At 49.8% G+C, this 16,127-nt stretch overlaps 1 protein-coding gene across 3 annotated transcripts; it reads right to left on the reverse strand.

Annotated features, from left to right (window-relative positions):
- Nucleotides 1-1,997: 1,997 nt before the first annotated feature.
- On the reverse strand, nucleotides 1,998-15,821 carry LOC116223870 (E3 ubiquitin-protein ligase pellino homolog 2-like). Of its 3 annotated transcripts, XR_006152823.1 has the most exons (8): nucleotides 15,504-15,821; nucleotides 10,753-10,882; nucleotides 9,554-9,607; nucleotides 9,197-9,298; nucleotides 8,415-8,612; nucleotides 7,271-7,456; nucleotides 3,663-4,569; nucleotides 1,998-3,609 (listed from the first exon to the last, which is right to left on the reverse strand). XR_006152823.1 is itself a non-coding variant. In XM_031582120.2 (7 exons), exons 1-7 carry the CDS (start codon nucleotides 15,575-15,577, stop codon nucleotides 3,967-3,969), a joined length of 1,347 nt encoding a protein of 448 aa, XP_031437980.1. In that variant the 5' UTR covers nucleotides 15,578-15,821; the 3' UTR covers nucleotides 1,998-3,966. The 3 variants fall into 3 exon arrangements, 2 of the variants coding, with proteins under 2 accessions (XP_031437980.1, XP_031437981.1); XM_031582120.2 differs by having other exon boundaries at nucleotides 1,998-4,569; XM_031582121.2 differs by lacking the exon at nucleotides 9,554-9,607 and having other exon boundaries at nucleotides 1,998-4,569.
- Between the last annotated feature and the right edge of the window lie 306 nt (nucleotides 15,822-16,127).

Genomic DNA, 16,127 nt, shown 5'->3' on the forward strand with positions numbered 1-16,127 from the left:
CAGACTGGGCAGAGATCTGTGAAGAATGAATCTGACCCAGTTTCAGCTCCCATCTGGGCTCCGTGTGCCATCCGTCCCCCCCGCCTGCTGCTCACAGCTCAGTTTTTGCTGGGATTATACTCTGGTCTGGAAACTCTGGGATTATACTACAGTCTGGAAACTCTATTTGCACGATGGATCCCTTGGCCATCATTTTGAATCAGCGACCAGTGGGAGTGGCTAAGTGCGATGATGTAGAAGTGAAGCGTTTGTTTTGCAATGTAGTTACTATGGCGACAGTGTTAGAGCTTAACGAAGCGATACAAACAGTCGTAGCAATGCTAGCAAACATCAAAATCTTGAAGCTGGAGGAAGGTGAATGTGGATGTATTCATCAAGGGCAAAGACATTGTTAATTTACCACCAACAGGGTTTGGGAAAAAGGCTAATACGTCAGCTTGCATCGTTAGTGGCGAAGTAGGAAGCATAGCAATATCCTAGTGGTCAATGCTGATTGGTTAAAGGCTGGACCCTGAAGTATGAGCCCATTATGATGCAGTGAGTGTAAACGACCCCCACAGGAGCGAGGCCAGACCCCATCTATTCAGAACGCCCGTCTGGGTCTGGGTCTGGGTCTGGGTCTAGGTCTGCCAGACTACCCTCCCTGTGACTGCTACCCGCTCCTCTATTCCCTGAGTGGGCCGGTCCCAGGGTGCGCAGACGAGAACGTGCGGTTTGGGTGCACCACCTCGGAGCGGGCAGCGGAGGTGTGGAGGGGTCATTAGGGCTCGTCTAAACATCATCATCATCATCACCACCATCATCATCATAATCATCACAAATTCCAGCGACTTCACGCGAGTAGGTGCATCTCCTGGTGTTATTCCCAGCACGCATCAAAGGAAACTAATGCAGCAGAAACAATAGCACATACCAACCCATCCTATTCCTCTTCCTGATTTTTGGCAGCATCTGGTAAATGTAAACATGTGAGGTGAGTATCAAGGGCTCCCCAGACTAAATACCCCTCCTCTAAGTCTGTTACCCCAGTAAGACGGCCAGCTTTGGCAGTAGAGTGCTTGGTTAGTGATAGTATGACATTGAGAGGTTGATACCAGTTTAAACGGTCTCGACTGTCTACAGGGAGAGAGAGAGAGAGAGAGAGAGAGAGAGAGAGAGAGAGAGAGAGGAGAGAGAGAGAGAGAGAGAGAGAGGGAGGGATACCAGTGTAAACGGTCTCGACTGTTTACAGGGAGAGAGAGAGAGAGAGAGAGAGAGACCAGTTTAAACGGTCTCGACTGTCTACAGGGACAGAGAGAGAGAGAGAGAGAGAGAGAGGGAGAGAGAGAGAGAGAGAGGGAGAGATACCAGTTTAAACGGTCTCGACTGTGCATTTGGAAATACCAGCTGATGTCAGCCAAAAACCCTTTGAATTCCAGATGGAATGTGACCCCATTAACCAATCTTGTGTAGCCAGAAGTGCACAGTGAGTGTGTGTGTGTGTGTGTGTGTGTGTGTGTGTGTCTGAGCAGGCAAATGTCATGTGAGGTCTCTCACACACTTGAGGTTTGAGTGCTGTAACGCTCTAATAGAAACCCAGAGAAGAGAAACAGAATCAGTCTAGCACCGGCGGAATCAGTCTAGAACCGGCGGAATCAGTCTAGCACCGGCGGAATCAGTCTAGCACCGGCGGAATCAGTCTAGCACCGGCGGAATCAGTCTAGCACTGGCAGAAAGAAACATATTACCAGGATATTTTGAATAGTACATTCATTGTGATGAGATTAGATAGTTAGTGTTTACGTGTTTAGTCAGTTAAAGTTGTTGCTTTGTTTGTTTGTTTTTCCCATCTCAGTGTCCCAGACGGCATCTGGTTGTGGCCTGATCCGGCCCAGAGCAGGGCTAGACCCGGTCCAGAGGAGGGCTAGAGGAGGACTAGACCCGGTCCAGAGGAGGAGGAGGACTAGACCGGGTCCAGCTGCTAAACTGGGGTGGGACACAGTGTGGCATCTGTTCCGTTTGAGCTGAGAGGTCTTTAGTAGTCACATCATATCATATATCATACATCCACACATACGCACAATATATATATTCATATATATACTGTACTGCTATATGTCAAACACTGGAGTATAAAAAAGGAGCCGACCAGGTCGTCAGCGGGAGACCTGCGGTCACGTATAGAAAAATATGAGCATCTCCGCACTGTTCTACACACTGTTGCTACAACCACACATTCCATTCAAATGCTAAACACAAACAAGTGAAAAATAAAGATCAAGACCTCTAAATAGGAGGAGCCGGACGGCAGCTGACCCGGGGAACGGACCCGGGCTGGGTCGGGCCCGAAAGCGGCCCGGATGCGTCCCAGGCGCAGCTACGACCTGGCGAGGGCTACATCTACACCCTGACCCCTGACCCCTTGACCCTGGGGCTGCTGGGGCTCCCAGTGGCGGAGGCAATATTGTGGCGTTTACAGTAAAGTGGACTGCAGCGTTGCATCTCTTGGTTGAAGGAAGCTAGCTTAGACGGACTGTGTATTGCTTGAGTAAAGTACTGTCTTGGAGTGGAAGTGTGTTCCGGTCAGGGGGTGACTGGGGGGTAAGTCAGTGATGACGGGCCCAAACGGGCCAAAGGGAGTGTGTTCTGGTCAGGGTGACTGGGGGTAAGTCAGTGATGACGGGCCCAAACGGGCTTGGCCCTCTGGCGGAACCTCCAGCGCCGGTGGCTGTTATAGGCAACCGGACTGCAGAGGTGTACACACACACACACACACACACACACACACACACACACACACACACACACACACACAGCAGGCTCAGGGGTAAAAGGCGTTTTGAACAAGTAACTATGAGCAGCTGACCCTTAACCTTGAAAGATTCTGTGTTTCCCTAAAGCATGGCGGTCCCACCACCAGCATGAAGAACCAAGATGTCTCTCAGTCAGTCAAACATGGTGGAAACACAGACCAGCTTTTGGGAGGCAAAGCCCTGGTGGATGCATCCAGCCAAGAGCCTGACATCTACGAGCAGTTACTGAACCAGGAGGTCAGAGGTCATGCTTAAGGCGTGTTTCAGATTTGGTCTGTTTCGTTGGTCTGAACCCGTGAGAACTTGGCTTGTAGAGCATCCAGGCATCGCCAATGGTCACGCAGGGGTCTAGTGTTAGTATTTTCAAGAGCATTGCATGTTAGTTAATACTACTTTAACAGTGAGTTATTCATCTTGGGATCATTTGGATCCACCAGCGGTCATAAATTGCGTTTACTTTCTGGTTTTAGATCGGAAAACTGTAATGCCAAATACAGACCTCACTGGAGCTCTGTGGTTTAATATCGGATAGCTTTAATGCCAAATACAGACCCCACTGGAGCTCTGTGGTTTAATATCGGATAGCTTTAATGCCAAATACAGACCTCACTGGAGCTCTGTGGTTTAATATCGGATAGCTTTAATGCCAAATACAGACCCCACTGGAGCTCTGTGGTTTAATATCGGATAGCTTTAATGCCAAATACAGACCCCACTGGAGCTCTGTGGTTTAATATCGGATAGCTTTAATGCCAAATACAGACCCCACTGGAGCTCTGTGGTTTAATATCGGATAGCTTTAATGCCAAATACAGACCTCACTGGAGCTCTGTGGTTTAATATCGGACAGCTTTAATGCCAAATACAGACCTCACTGGAGCTCTGTTTTCTGGAGGACTCGGCTACGGTCCCTTGGTGCGCACAAGTCCGGTAAAACAGCTTTCAACAAAACATCAACGAAACAAACCAATCTAACAGCTCGAGCTGACCCCACACTGAGAGCCTGACAGTGAGTGTGTGTGTGTGTGTGTGTGTGTGTGTGTGTGTGTGTACACCTCTGGCCGGCTCAGGGACATCACTGTGGGGGGGGCGGCAGCTCAGCCAGTCCTTCTCCGCAGGCGGCTGCTGTCAGGTTGAGGGGGGGGGTCAGGGTGGAGTGGGAGGTGTGGGGGGGTCAGTCGACGGGGCCCTGGAAGATCAGGCGGGAGAATCCGGGGGTGGGCGAGAGTGGCGTGGAGCAGAAGGGGCAGGTGGGTCGGAAGGCGTGGGTGCCGTGGGGCAGCGGCGTCTCGGCCCAGTAGCGCGCCGTGCGCTCCGAGCAGACGTGCCCGCAGGGGGTGAAGGTGTGCGTGGGGGCGCCGGCGTCCACGTACAGCGCCGGCTCGCTCCCCAGCCACAGCGGCACGTACGGCCCCACCGACCGGCACAGCGGGCACTCGCGGTTCCCCCCCACGCCACCGCCCTCCTCGCCGCCCCCTTCCTCGCGGTGGCGCTCGGGCCGCTGGCCCCAGTCGTGGTGGCCGTGCACGTGGTTGCAGGCCAGGTAGACCCAGGGCTGGCGCTCCTCCAGGCTGTGGCTGCGAGGCAGGCTGGGAAAGGCCAGCGTGTTGAGGCCCACGGGGCACTGCGGGCGGCCGGCGTTCAGCTCCAGCCGCAGCGCGTCCAGGTGGCGCAGGGTGGGCGCCCGCAGCAGCCCCTCGGCCGTGCGCCACAGCAGGGTGGCGCCACACAGGTCCACCAGGGAGCCGTCCTGCAGGGCGCTGCTCTCCCCCGAAGCCTGAGGACCAGAACACCACAGAGAGTTAGCGTTAGCCACAGCAGAAACAGCAGAACACCACAGAGAGTTAGCCACCGCAGAAACACCAGAACACCACAGAGAGTTAGCGTTAGCCACCGCAGAAACAGCAGAACACCACAGAGAGTTAGCCACAGAGAGTTAGCCACTGAGAGTTAGCCACAGCAGAAACACTGGAACACCACAGAGAGTTAGCGTTAGCCACCGCAGAAACACCAGAACACCACAGAGAGTTAGCGTTAGCCACAGCAGAAACACCAGAACACCACAGAGAGTTAGCCACCGCAGAAACACCAGAACACCACAGAGAGTTAGCGTTAGCCACCGCAGAAACACCAGAACACCACAGAGAGAGAGAGTTAGCGTTAGCCACAGCAGAAACACCAGAACACCACAGAGAGTTAGCCATTAGCCACCGCAGAAACACCAGAACACCACAGAGAGTTAGCGTTAGCCACCGCAGAAACACCAGAACACCACAGAGAGAGAGAGTTAGCGTTAGCCACAGCAGAAACACCAGAACACCACAGAGAGTTAGCCATTAGCCACCGCAGAAACACCAGAACACCACAGAGAGTTAGCGTTAGCCACAGCAGAAACACCAGAACACCACAGAGAGTTAGCCACCGCAGAAACACCAGAACACCACAGAGAGTTAGCGTTAGCCACAGCAGAAACAGCAGAACACCACAGAGAGTTAGCGTTAGCCACAGCAGAAACACCAGAACACCACAGAGAGTTAGCCACAGCAGAAACACCAACGCTGCTCTCCCCCGAAGCCTGAGGAACAGAACACTGCACTGAGTTCGCTGACCACAAACAAACAAATGTCTCTCAAAAAAGCATGAGTGTAATATTCAGGACAATTTAAAAGCCTACAATTACCTTTCAATAGTCTTTCCTCCCTGTGCTGGTCTAAGCACCCCCCTGTGCTAGTCTAAAACACCTCCCTGTGCTAGTCTAAACCGCCTCCCTGTGCTAGTCTAAACACCTCCCTGTGCTAGTCTAAACACCTCCCTGTGCTAGTCTAAAACACCTCCCTGTGCTAGTCTAAACACCTCCCTGTGCTAGTCTAAAACACCTCCCTGTGCTAGTCTAAAACACCTCCCTGTGCTAGTCTAAAACACCTCCCTGAGTATGAACACAGCCGTCACCATAAGCAAGCAGACCTCAGGGAGATTAAAATAAATTATTTTCATATTTGCAAGTTGGGGTCTTCTGGCGGAGATTTGTATTGCAGAACATCAGTGTAAAGAACAAGATGTACATGTTGTAAAAGTATATCAACACAAATCCTGCTTGGCAAATCCTGAGTAAAGACGGGCATTTTAAAAACCCATTTAATTCTGAATCTGTTCCCCGTCCCAACACAACTCCAAACGTGTAAGGGCACACAACAGTGATAAAGATGAAGATGAGAACTACCACAAGCATCACCACTCGCCAACATCAGCACGATTAAACACTCGAGAAGACATGCTAAGTCAGCTAGCCTCAGCACAAGCTAAAGGAGCCCTGCTGAACACACGCTTGGAGAAAGGTGAGGCTGCTGAACACACACTTGGAGAAAGGTGAGGCTGCTGAACACACGCTTGGAGAAAGGTGAGGCTGCTGAACACACGCTTGGAGAAAGGTGAGGCTGCTGAACACACGCTTGGATTCAGGTGAGGCTGCTCACTGGTCTAGAGCTTTGTGTTTTCGATCCCGTGTCAGCCACAAGGACTGAAGAAATGGTTCCACAGCTGAGGTGTTTCTTCTTTAATGTACCCTTTACATAGTTTAAAAGCTTTATATTTAAGAAGAAGTTTAGTTTGACCTTAAAACTGTCATTGTTCTACTGAGAAGGCTGTTTAGACCTGCACTCTGACAGTGAGACAAGATGCAAGCTAGGGGGATGGTGTCATCATGACATACAACCCAGTCTTCTCACCCGTGGCCTTTTGCATATCATTGAACACCAGAGAAGTTGTGCATTCGGGCCTGTACATCAGTTTAGAGTTTTAAAGATGAAATACACAAATCTGATGAAAGGTTGTTGATATCTGAGCTCAACTAGCCATCAAATTACACCCCTCCCTTCAATGTGTTGATTGGCTTGAACTATTTGTGTCTCGGTCCGAGCCACCATGTTTGTTTCCCATTTACAGAGCCAGGACTGTGTACAGTGCACTCACTGAAGGCACTTCGCTGAATTTGACAAATACAAAATGTGTATTGGATTAGAATCTTGGGACTACCCCTTTAACGCAGATAGCAGCCATGATAGCGGTCATGATGAGATTACATTTACGTGTGTGGGACACGGGACACGTGTGTGTGTGTGTGTGTGTGTGTGTGTGTTGGGGACATCCCAAACAGAACGTGACTCAGTAGGGACACGTGTGTGTGTGTGTGTGTGTGTGTGTGTGTTGGGGACATCCCAAACAGAACGTGACTCAGTAGGGACACGTGTGTGTGTGTGTGTGTGTGTGTTGGGGACATCCCAAACAGAACGTGACTCGGACTCGTGAAATGGATCCAGATCCGGCCCAGATCCGGACCTGGTGTAGTGTGAGCGACCCGGTCCAGAACAGACCGTTAATGATGTGTGTGTGTGTGTGTGTGTGTGTGTGTGTGTGTGTGTGTGTGTGTGTGTGTGTGTGTGTGCGTGTGTGCGTGTGTGCGTGTGTGCGTGCGTGCGTACCAGCTGTCCTCGCACGGGTCCAGAGCGGGTCTCCCTCAGTGAGTACACGTCTCCGCACACCGAGATCTCGCGCCACGCCCCCTGCTTGGAGTCGTCAGGGAAACCCTCGGGGTGCATCACCAGCACGCCATTGGTCGTCAGCCCGTCCATGTGACCGTCGGGGTTCTTCCACTTGGTGGCTTTCTCCTATGAGCGGCCCAGGAAGAGGAGGAGGAGGAGGAAGAGGAGAAGGAGGAAGAGGAGGAGGAGAAAGAAGAGGAGGAGAAAGAAGAGGAGGAGAAAGACATGTTTAAAAAGAATGATCTAAACCTGCCTTCTCCAAGAGAACTCTTTTAACACAGAGGACTCAGCATGAAGATGAATGTCAGCCCATCATTTGGGTTAAATGCCAACCGTCACACAGATGACAACTCACACCAGCACACCAGCACAGGTGAACCTGGTGATTCAGATTCGTTTCTGGAATGTTCTACTGATAAGCAAATGATGTGTGAAATGATCCCTTTAGTCCCAGATCTGTGATAATTCCAACTGGTTAAGGTGACTTAAATATTCAGTCACGTTCATGCTGATAACAACAGAATACTCAGTCACACTTAGTACTGTGTGGCTCACATACCTCATACACACACACACACACACACACACACACACACACACACACACACACACACACACACACACACGCACACACAGAGACGCACACACAGAGACTCTCACACACACACACACACACAAAGAGTCTCTCAGACACACACACAGCATAACACACTCAGTCTATAACATTTCACTCCAAACACCCACACACTCCAACACTGAAGGTTTAAATGGGTAACACAGACACACACACACAGACACACACACACACACACACACACACACACTCCAACACTGAAGGTTTAAATGGGTAACACAGACACACACACACACACACACACACACACACTCCAACACTGAGGGTTTAAATGGGTAACACACACACACACACACACACTCCAACACTGAGGGTTTAAATGGGTAACACAGACACACACACACAGACACAGACACACACACACACACACACACACACACACACACAGAGACACACACACAGAGACACAAACTCCAACACTGAAGGTTTAAATGGGTAACACAGACGTACCCCGAGGAAGATGTTCTTGGAGGAGTCGAAGCCGGCGGCGTAGATGCGGGCGGTGTAGGGGGGGTGGCGTTGGCACACCACGCGACAGGCGAAGCGGGAGATGGTGCTGGGGGACACGGACGAGTCCTCCGTCTCCTTGGAGCCCCCCGTGGTGTCCGTCACCACAAAGTCAATGGGGCTTTCAGTGGAGCGACCGATCTGAGGAAGGGGCAGCACGAGGCAGACACAGTTACACACACATATATATACACACACACACACACACACAGGAAGAGAGAGAGAAACAGACACAGTTACACACACATACACACACACACAATAAGAGAGAGAGAGAAACAGACACAGTTAAACACACACACACACACACAAGAAGAGAGAGAGAAACAGACACAGTTAAACACACACACACAAGAAGAGAGAGAGAAACAGACACAGTTTTACACACATATATACACGCAGGAAGAGAGAGAGATAGAGAAACACACACGGTTACAGACACACATACACAGTAAGAGAGAGAGAGATAGAAACAGAAAGACATAAAAACAGAAAGGGAGAGTGTTCATGAAGATCACCTTATGGTATTACATTGTTAAGAAAAAGCAGAAGTACACAAAAGAACGGAAACTAAACAAGAGAGTGACGCTATACGCGACACAAAACGCGGAAAAGGGGATCGACTTGAGAGAATTCCGGGCTGCGAGTTCAGACCACAGAGCCGAGGGCACAGTACCGTGAGGTTCTGACCGGTTCTGTTTGCCTGAGCCCGGCGTGAGACTCACCTGGAACATGTCGGTGTCCGGATCATGGCAGTACTCCACCACCACCGTCTGGTTCCGAGACAGCGTGAAGGAAATGCTGTGGTGGCCCTTGCTGTTGACCGCCTGAGAAGAAAACAAAAAATAAATAAACATACACACTCTTCAAAAAGCTCAGGTTTCCATGCCGACCACAGCTCAGCTAAAGCTCCTCTAGACCCTTGACTTTAAGAGCCGGGTTCAAACAGCACTCCACTCCAGATGTGTGTGTGTGTGTGTGTGTGTGTGTGTGTGTGCACTCCACTCGAGAGCAAAAGTGATCTGTATCTTTGGTTTTCTGCACACTTATAAAACAACATAAAAGTGAAATGAAAGAACCACCTGGTTTGGGGACAGTGTTAAGGGGCTGCTTTGGCGGCCATGAGTGTTGATCGCCTGAGAGAACGTAGAACATTAACATGCTTAGAAAAAACAACAACAGAAAAAAAGAACAGGTCCTTCTGCTTCGAGGCAGAACCCTTTCAAGATGTTGTGTGTTTTTTTACGGGCTGGGTGTGTGTTTGGTAAGGGCTGGGTGTGTGTTTGGTAAGGGCTGGGTGTGTGTGTGTGTGTGTTTGTTTGGTAAAGGGCTGTGTGTGTGTTTGGTAAGGGCTGTGTGTGTGTGTTTGGTAAGGGCTGTGTGTGTGTGTTTGGTAAGGGCTGTGTGTGTGTGTGTTTGGTAAAGGGCTGGGTGTGTGTGTGTTTGGTAAGGGCTGTGTGTGTGTGTTTGGTAAGGGCTGTGTGTGTGTGTGTGTGTTTGGTAAGGGCTGTGTGTGTGTGTGTGTGTTTGGTAAGGGCTGTGTGTGTGTGTGTGTGTTTGGTAAGGGCTGTGTGTGTGTGTGTGTTTGGTAAGGGCTGGGTGTGTGTGTGTTTGGTAAAGGGCTGTGTGTGTGTTTGGTAAAGGGCTGTGTGTGTGTGTGTTTGGTAAGGGCTGTGTGTGTGTGTGTGTGTGTGTGTTTGGTAAGGGCTGTGTGTGTGTGTGTTTGGTAAAGGGCTGTGTGTGTGTGTGTTTGGTAAAGGGTCTTTTCAGAAGAAAGTGCCACTCAGCAGCCATGACTGAGAACACTGCAGAGCTGTTCACACACACACACACACACACACACACACACACACACACACAGAGAGCTGTTCAAGAGTTTCATTATGGAGAGAAGGAATCAATTCAAATCACTTTTCTTCTTCTTTTCTTTTTTTTTTTTATACAAAAATATTCAATACAGCAGATATTCGGTGTGAGTCATATTCTTGCTTCTGTCACACACACATTGCTGTGTGATGGTGAAGATGTGCACAGGGTTGGGTTACACACACACAGAGGACAGATGGGCGCGCACACACACACACACACCTGGTGGGTGGTGAGGATGTGCACAGGGTTGGGACACACACACACACACACACACACACACACACACACACACACACACACCTTGCTGTCCTGTGGGTTGGTGAGGATGTGCACAGTGCTGACACACACACACACACACACACACACACACACACACACACACACACACACACACACACACACACACACACACCTTGCTGTCCTGTGGGTTGGTGAGGATGTGCACAGTGCTGGGCCTGACTCCGTTGGCTTTGGCCCTCCTGTAGAGAGCGAAGCGGCTCTTCTTGCGGCCTCGGTCACCCCCCGGCAGTGAGCCATTATACCTGCAGCACAGCAGGGGTCAAAGGTTAACACAACACAACACAACTCGCGCGCTCTCACACACACACACACACACACACACACACACACACACACACACACACACACACACACACACACACACACACACACACACACACACACACACACTCCGTATGGATGTTCTTCCATGTGCTAAACGTACTACGGTGGGTCTTGGACGACTCGTATGGCTAGTGATTGCGCAACAGCATATAAGGCCTGTAATGTAGCGGTTATTGGAGCGATCAAATATACCGAACAAAACACTCCATTGGTGAGCGATCAAATATACTGAACAAAACACTCCATTGGTGAGCGATCAAATATACTGAACAAAACACTCCATTGGTGAGCGATCAAATATACTGAACAAAACACTCCATTGGTGAGCGATCAAATATACTGAACAAAACACTCCATTGGTGAGCGATCAAATATACTGAACAAAACACTCCATTGGTGAGCGATCAAATATACTGAACAAAACACTCCATTGGTGAGCGATCAAATATACTGAACAAAACACTCCATTGGTGCCCCCATCAGTTAATGTCCCCCTTATTCTCTGTTTCACAGGGAAGATAGCAGAACTGGGAATGGGAATATCCACTGGTCTCTCTGTTTCACAGGGAAGATAGCAGAACTGGGAATGGGAATATCCACTGGTCTCTCCGTTTCACAGGGAAAATAGCAGAACTGGGAATGGGAATATCCACTGGTCTCTCGGTTTCACAGGGAAGATAGCAGAACTGGGAATGGGAATATCTACTGGTCTCTCGGTTTCACAGGGAAGATAGCAGAACTGGGAATGGGAATATCTACTGGTCTCTCTGTTTCACAGGGAAGATAGCGGAACTGGGAATGGGAATATCCACTGGTCTCTCTGTTTCACAGGGAAGATAGCGGAACTGGGAATGGGAATATCCACTGGTCTCTCTGTTTCACAGGGAAGATAGCAGAACTGGGAATGGGAATATCCACTGGTCTCTCCGTTTCACAGGGAAGATAGCAGAACTGGGAATGGGAATATCCACTGGTCTCTCGGTTTCACAGGGAAGATAGCAGAACTGGGAATGGGAATATCTACTGGTCTCTCGGTTTCACAGGGAAGATAGCAGAACTGGGAATGGGAATATCTACTGGCCTCTCTGTTTCACAGGGAAGATAGCGGAACTGGGAATGGGAATATCCACTGGTCTCTCTGTTTCACAGGGAAGATAGCGGAACTGGGAATCAATGGTGCAACGTTTGGCACAACTCCGTCAACATCAAAATAACATTTAGCTTCTTCCTTCCACTGGTGGAACTGATGACACAAACACACACAAACACACACACACACACACAAGAGAGGGATTCTTCGCTGGTGCTTAAATCTGCAGAAATGTCATGTGCCGCCCTCAGACTCCGGACTAAATTGACTTCCTGTCCGCAGACTAGAGTCGCCCAACCCCACCCCCATATCCACACTGGTGTCAATCAGTATTCCTGAGATCTGCTTTGAGTGAACTGCAATCCCAGAGCATGCTGGCTAGCCCACAAGTCCACAAACAAAGCAACATAGCCTCTCTCTCTCTGTCCATCTCTTTCTCTCTGTCCCTCTTTCCATCTCTCGCCCCCCCCTTCCTCTGTCCATCTCTCTCTCTCTCTCTCTCTCTCTCTCCCTCTGTCCATCTCTCTCTCTCTGTCCCTCTGTCCATCTCTCTCTCTCTCTCCCCCTGTCCATCTCTCTCTCTCTGTCCCTCTGTCCATCTCTCTCTCTCTCTCTCTCCCCCTGTCCATCTCTCTCTCTCTGTCCCCCTGTCCATCTCTCTCTCTCTGTCCCTCTGTCCATCTCTCTCTCTCTCTCCCCTCCTCTGTCCATCTCATCCTGACTCTTCCTGAAAGGAAATGTAAAGCCCGGTGGATTTGGCCCTGGCGAGGCCCTAGTCTGTCCCAGGGTCCTCCGGCCTGCAGGGGGTGCTGTGGCGAGGCCCTAGTCTGTCCCAGGGTCCTCCGGCCTGGCCCTGCTGCTGTGCTGAGATGCACAGAAATAGCCCATGAGGGCGTCTCTGCTGACGGCTAACCCTGGAGAGACTGAGTAGGCTGCTGACCCTGTTTGGTGCGCCGGTGAATTATTCAGACGAGGTGTTTTTAATGTTTGAGTGAGTGAGAGTGTGTGTGTGTGTGTGTGTGTTTGAGTGAGTGGGGGGGGGGTCCACAGGAGTCAGTGCAGACACTTGAGCCCGGAGAAGATCTGGGAGAGGACGAGGAGAAGACGGGTACGTGGCGCACACACACGGCACACACGGAGAATGATCACATGATGCCAGTTTGCCATGTGTTTGTGAGAACACGGAGAAACGCCAGCACGGCGCTGAAATCAAAAGGACTGACACACACACACACACACACACACACACACACAGACACTCACACACACACACACACACACACACACACAGACACTCACACACACAGACACTCACGGGCTCACACACACACACACACACACACACAGGCTCACAGGCTCACACCCTCCCACTCTCCTTGCCTAACCACCACACTAGGAGAGACTGAGCCCTTTGTTGTGGTTACGCCGCCTGTGCCAGGCCAGGGCGCTATGCTGTGCCAGGCAACCAGATAGCAGCGGATCCGGGCCCTGATCGGGCTGTGATCCATGCCAGAGACAGCTGTGGCATTTGTGTGTCAGTTAGTGAACTCACTGCGTGTCGGTTAGAACTCACTGTGTGTCGGTTAGTGAACTCACTGTGTATCGGTTAGTGAACTCACTCCACCAGTGGCGTCTGCGTGTGGGTTAGTGAACTCACTGTGTGTCGATTAGTGAACTCACTGCGTGTCGGTTAGAACTCACTGCGTGTCGGTTAGAACTCACTGTGTGTCGGTTAGTGAACTCACTGCGTGTGGGTTAGTGAACTCACTGTGTGTCGATTAGTGAACTCACTGTGTGTCGATTAGTGAACTCACTGCGTGTCGGTTAGAACTCACTGCGTGTCGGTTAGAACTCACTGTGTGTCGGTTAGTGAACTCACTGCGTGTCGGTTAGAACTCACTGCGTGTCGGTTAGAACTCACTGCGTGTGGGTTAGTGAACTCACTGTGTATCGGTTAGTGAACTCACTGCGTGTCGGTTAGAACTCACTGCGTGTCGATTAGTGAACTCACTGCGTGTCGGTTAGTGAACTCACTGCGTATCGGTTAGTGAACTCACTGTGTATCGGTTAGTGAACTCACTGTGTATCGGTTAGTGAACTGACTGCACCAGTGGCGTCTGCGTGTGGGTTAGTGAACTCACTGCACCAGTGCTGCCAGCTGCTGTCTAGTCTGGCTGAACAGCAGAAGACAACGGAAAAACATCGACCATCAGGGAGTCCAGTGGTCAATGTGCCATTTCAGCAAGTGTGTTCTCACAAAGGGACACACACACTGCCACAAAGGCGCGTGCACGCACGCACACACACACACACACACACAAAGGCATGCATACACGCATACCCTCACACAAAAGCATGCACGCACACACAAACAAACACGCAGACATGTACATACACCCACACAGTCGCAAGTACATATGCACACAGGCGTGCACACACACAGATCACAATCACACACACACACAGTCGCAAGTACCTAAACACACAGGCGTGCGTGCACACACACATACACTGCAGATATGTCATATCTATACACTTCAGGACCTCTTAATATGTCAAAAACCATCCCAACCTTTCCAAACCACAAGTCATACAGTGACTGACCAAATCTATATACCCCTATACACAGACAAGGCAGGCAGCCTCCCATGCACTCTCCTCACTGCCTGGACAGTCACACGCGAGCAAGGCACGCAGGTAGGATGCATCATTGGTCAGCACATCCTGAGCAATGCATCCTGGGAAGGGGAGACGCGGTTTTGCCGGAAAAAAAGAAGAGGTGGTGGTGGTGGTGGGAAAGGGATTAAAACTTCGGGAGAGTGGGCTCAGCGATCTCGGCGATGGCAACGACTGCGGCTGGCTACTCGTCGGTGGTCGCCTCTTGGGCTGTGCTAAAAAACTGTTTAGTTCATGTGTGCGGAATGCTTTTAAAAGATTACACAGCATCGTAGCGTCCCCTAATGCACAGGACAATTTCATACAACTAGTCTACTAAGCCTGGATCGAACAGCGACTGGTCACACCCCATTCAACACATACTAGAACATAAGGTGTTTGTATTAGTATTAAAATAGTTTGTATTTTAAAGCATGCTGGTTACTTCTAAACATTGAATGATACTTTCCCCCGCAATAATAGAAATGGTGGCGGCGAGATTGAGCCTCTACTATGGCATACCATAGCCTACTCGGCTTAAGCCGTCTGGGATGTTCTTTTACCCTTTTTTTTTATGTATTCCCTAACGACAAGCTTTGCATTTGTGTGAAGAACAAAATGACTTGTACAAAATGATACATCAGGCTAATAGTTGGATATTGGTCAACTTGTTCAACGGGCAGGCTGAACCGGATATCCAGTCTCCACATTCCTCGTGAATCGGGCAATTTCGCATAATTTTACTTTAAACGTAACATATATTGATTAATACTAGTGTCCTGCAAGTTACTCACCCAAGAATCACCAATTCTCCGTATTTCACCGGATCTTTAGAGTGGGCATGTTCGTCTTGATTCGGTGACAACATCAGACTCGCGAAGGCAGATGTTATGCGCTTCCCAGAACAATTCTTTTCCAAACGATAAGTTTAAGCGCGGATAGGATATAAAGGGTTAAAACGATGCGTTGGCGACGAGGGCATTATTCATTCCGACACTTAGAGGTAGATTTTCGGAGGGCGCATTTCCTTTACAAATTGCTGTGGAAAAAAAAAAACTCCCCAAAGATAAAGGCCAGTGAGTCAAACCCGCACCGAATCAATTTCAAGTGGATGGCAGAGAAACAGCTCGCGGTAGGGTGTCGCCTGTACCATTTGTTCATAGAGGGATGTACATTCGTCACAAAAGCTTTCTATACCACAATTACAATAAACTATGTCATTGTCGATACTATTACTCGCTTTATCGTGTAATATTTCCGTACTTTACGGATATTTAGGACGCAACTGAGCCAAATAACTGTTATAAGAAGTGGATTTTGAGAACCGCTCCACCTTTTGCCGGGCAAAAAATGATATCGACTTGAAGAGAAGCTTGTTCCTGACCATTACGTCAACCTAAAACAGTATGGAGTTTGTA

This window comes from Clupea harengus, chromosome 15 (assembly GCF_900700415.2).
Source record: "Clupea harengus chromosome 15, Ch_v2.0.2, whole genome shotgun sequence".
Classification (NCBI taxonomy): domain Eukaryota; kingdom Metazoa; phylum Chordata; class Actinopteri; order Clupeiformes; family Clupeidae; genus Clupea; species Clupea harengus.

What these genes read in the sequence shown, in the direction of transcription:
- LOC116223870 (XM_031582120.2), bottom strand. Translation starts at nt 15,577, where the DNA reads ATGTTGTCACCGAATCAAGACGAACATGCCCACTCTAAAGATCCGGTG. An exon ending in TAACACTGTCCCCAAACCAG is followed by an intron (nt 9,299 to 9,553) that starts GTGGTTCTTTCA and finishes TTTTCTTCTCAG; the next exon opens with GCGGTCAACAGCAAGGGCCA. An exon ending in GACCCGTGCGAGGACAGCTG is followed by an intron (nt 4,570 to 7,270) that starts GTACGCACGCAC and finishes TCTGGTCCTCAG; the next exon opens with GCTTCGGGGGAGAGCAGCGC.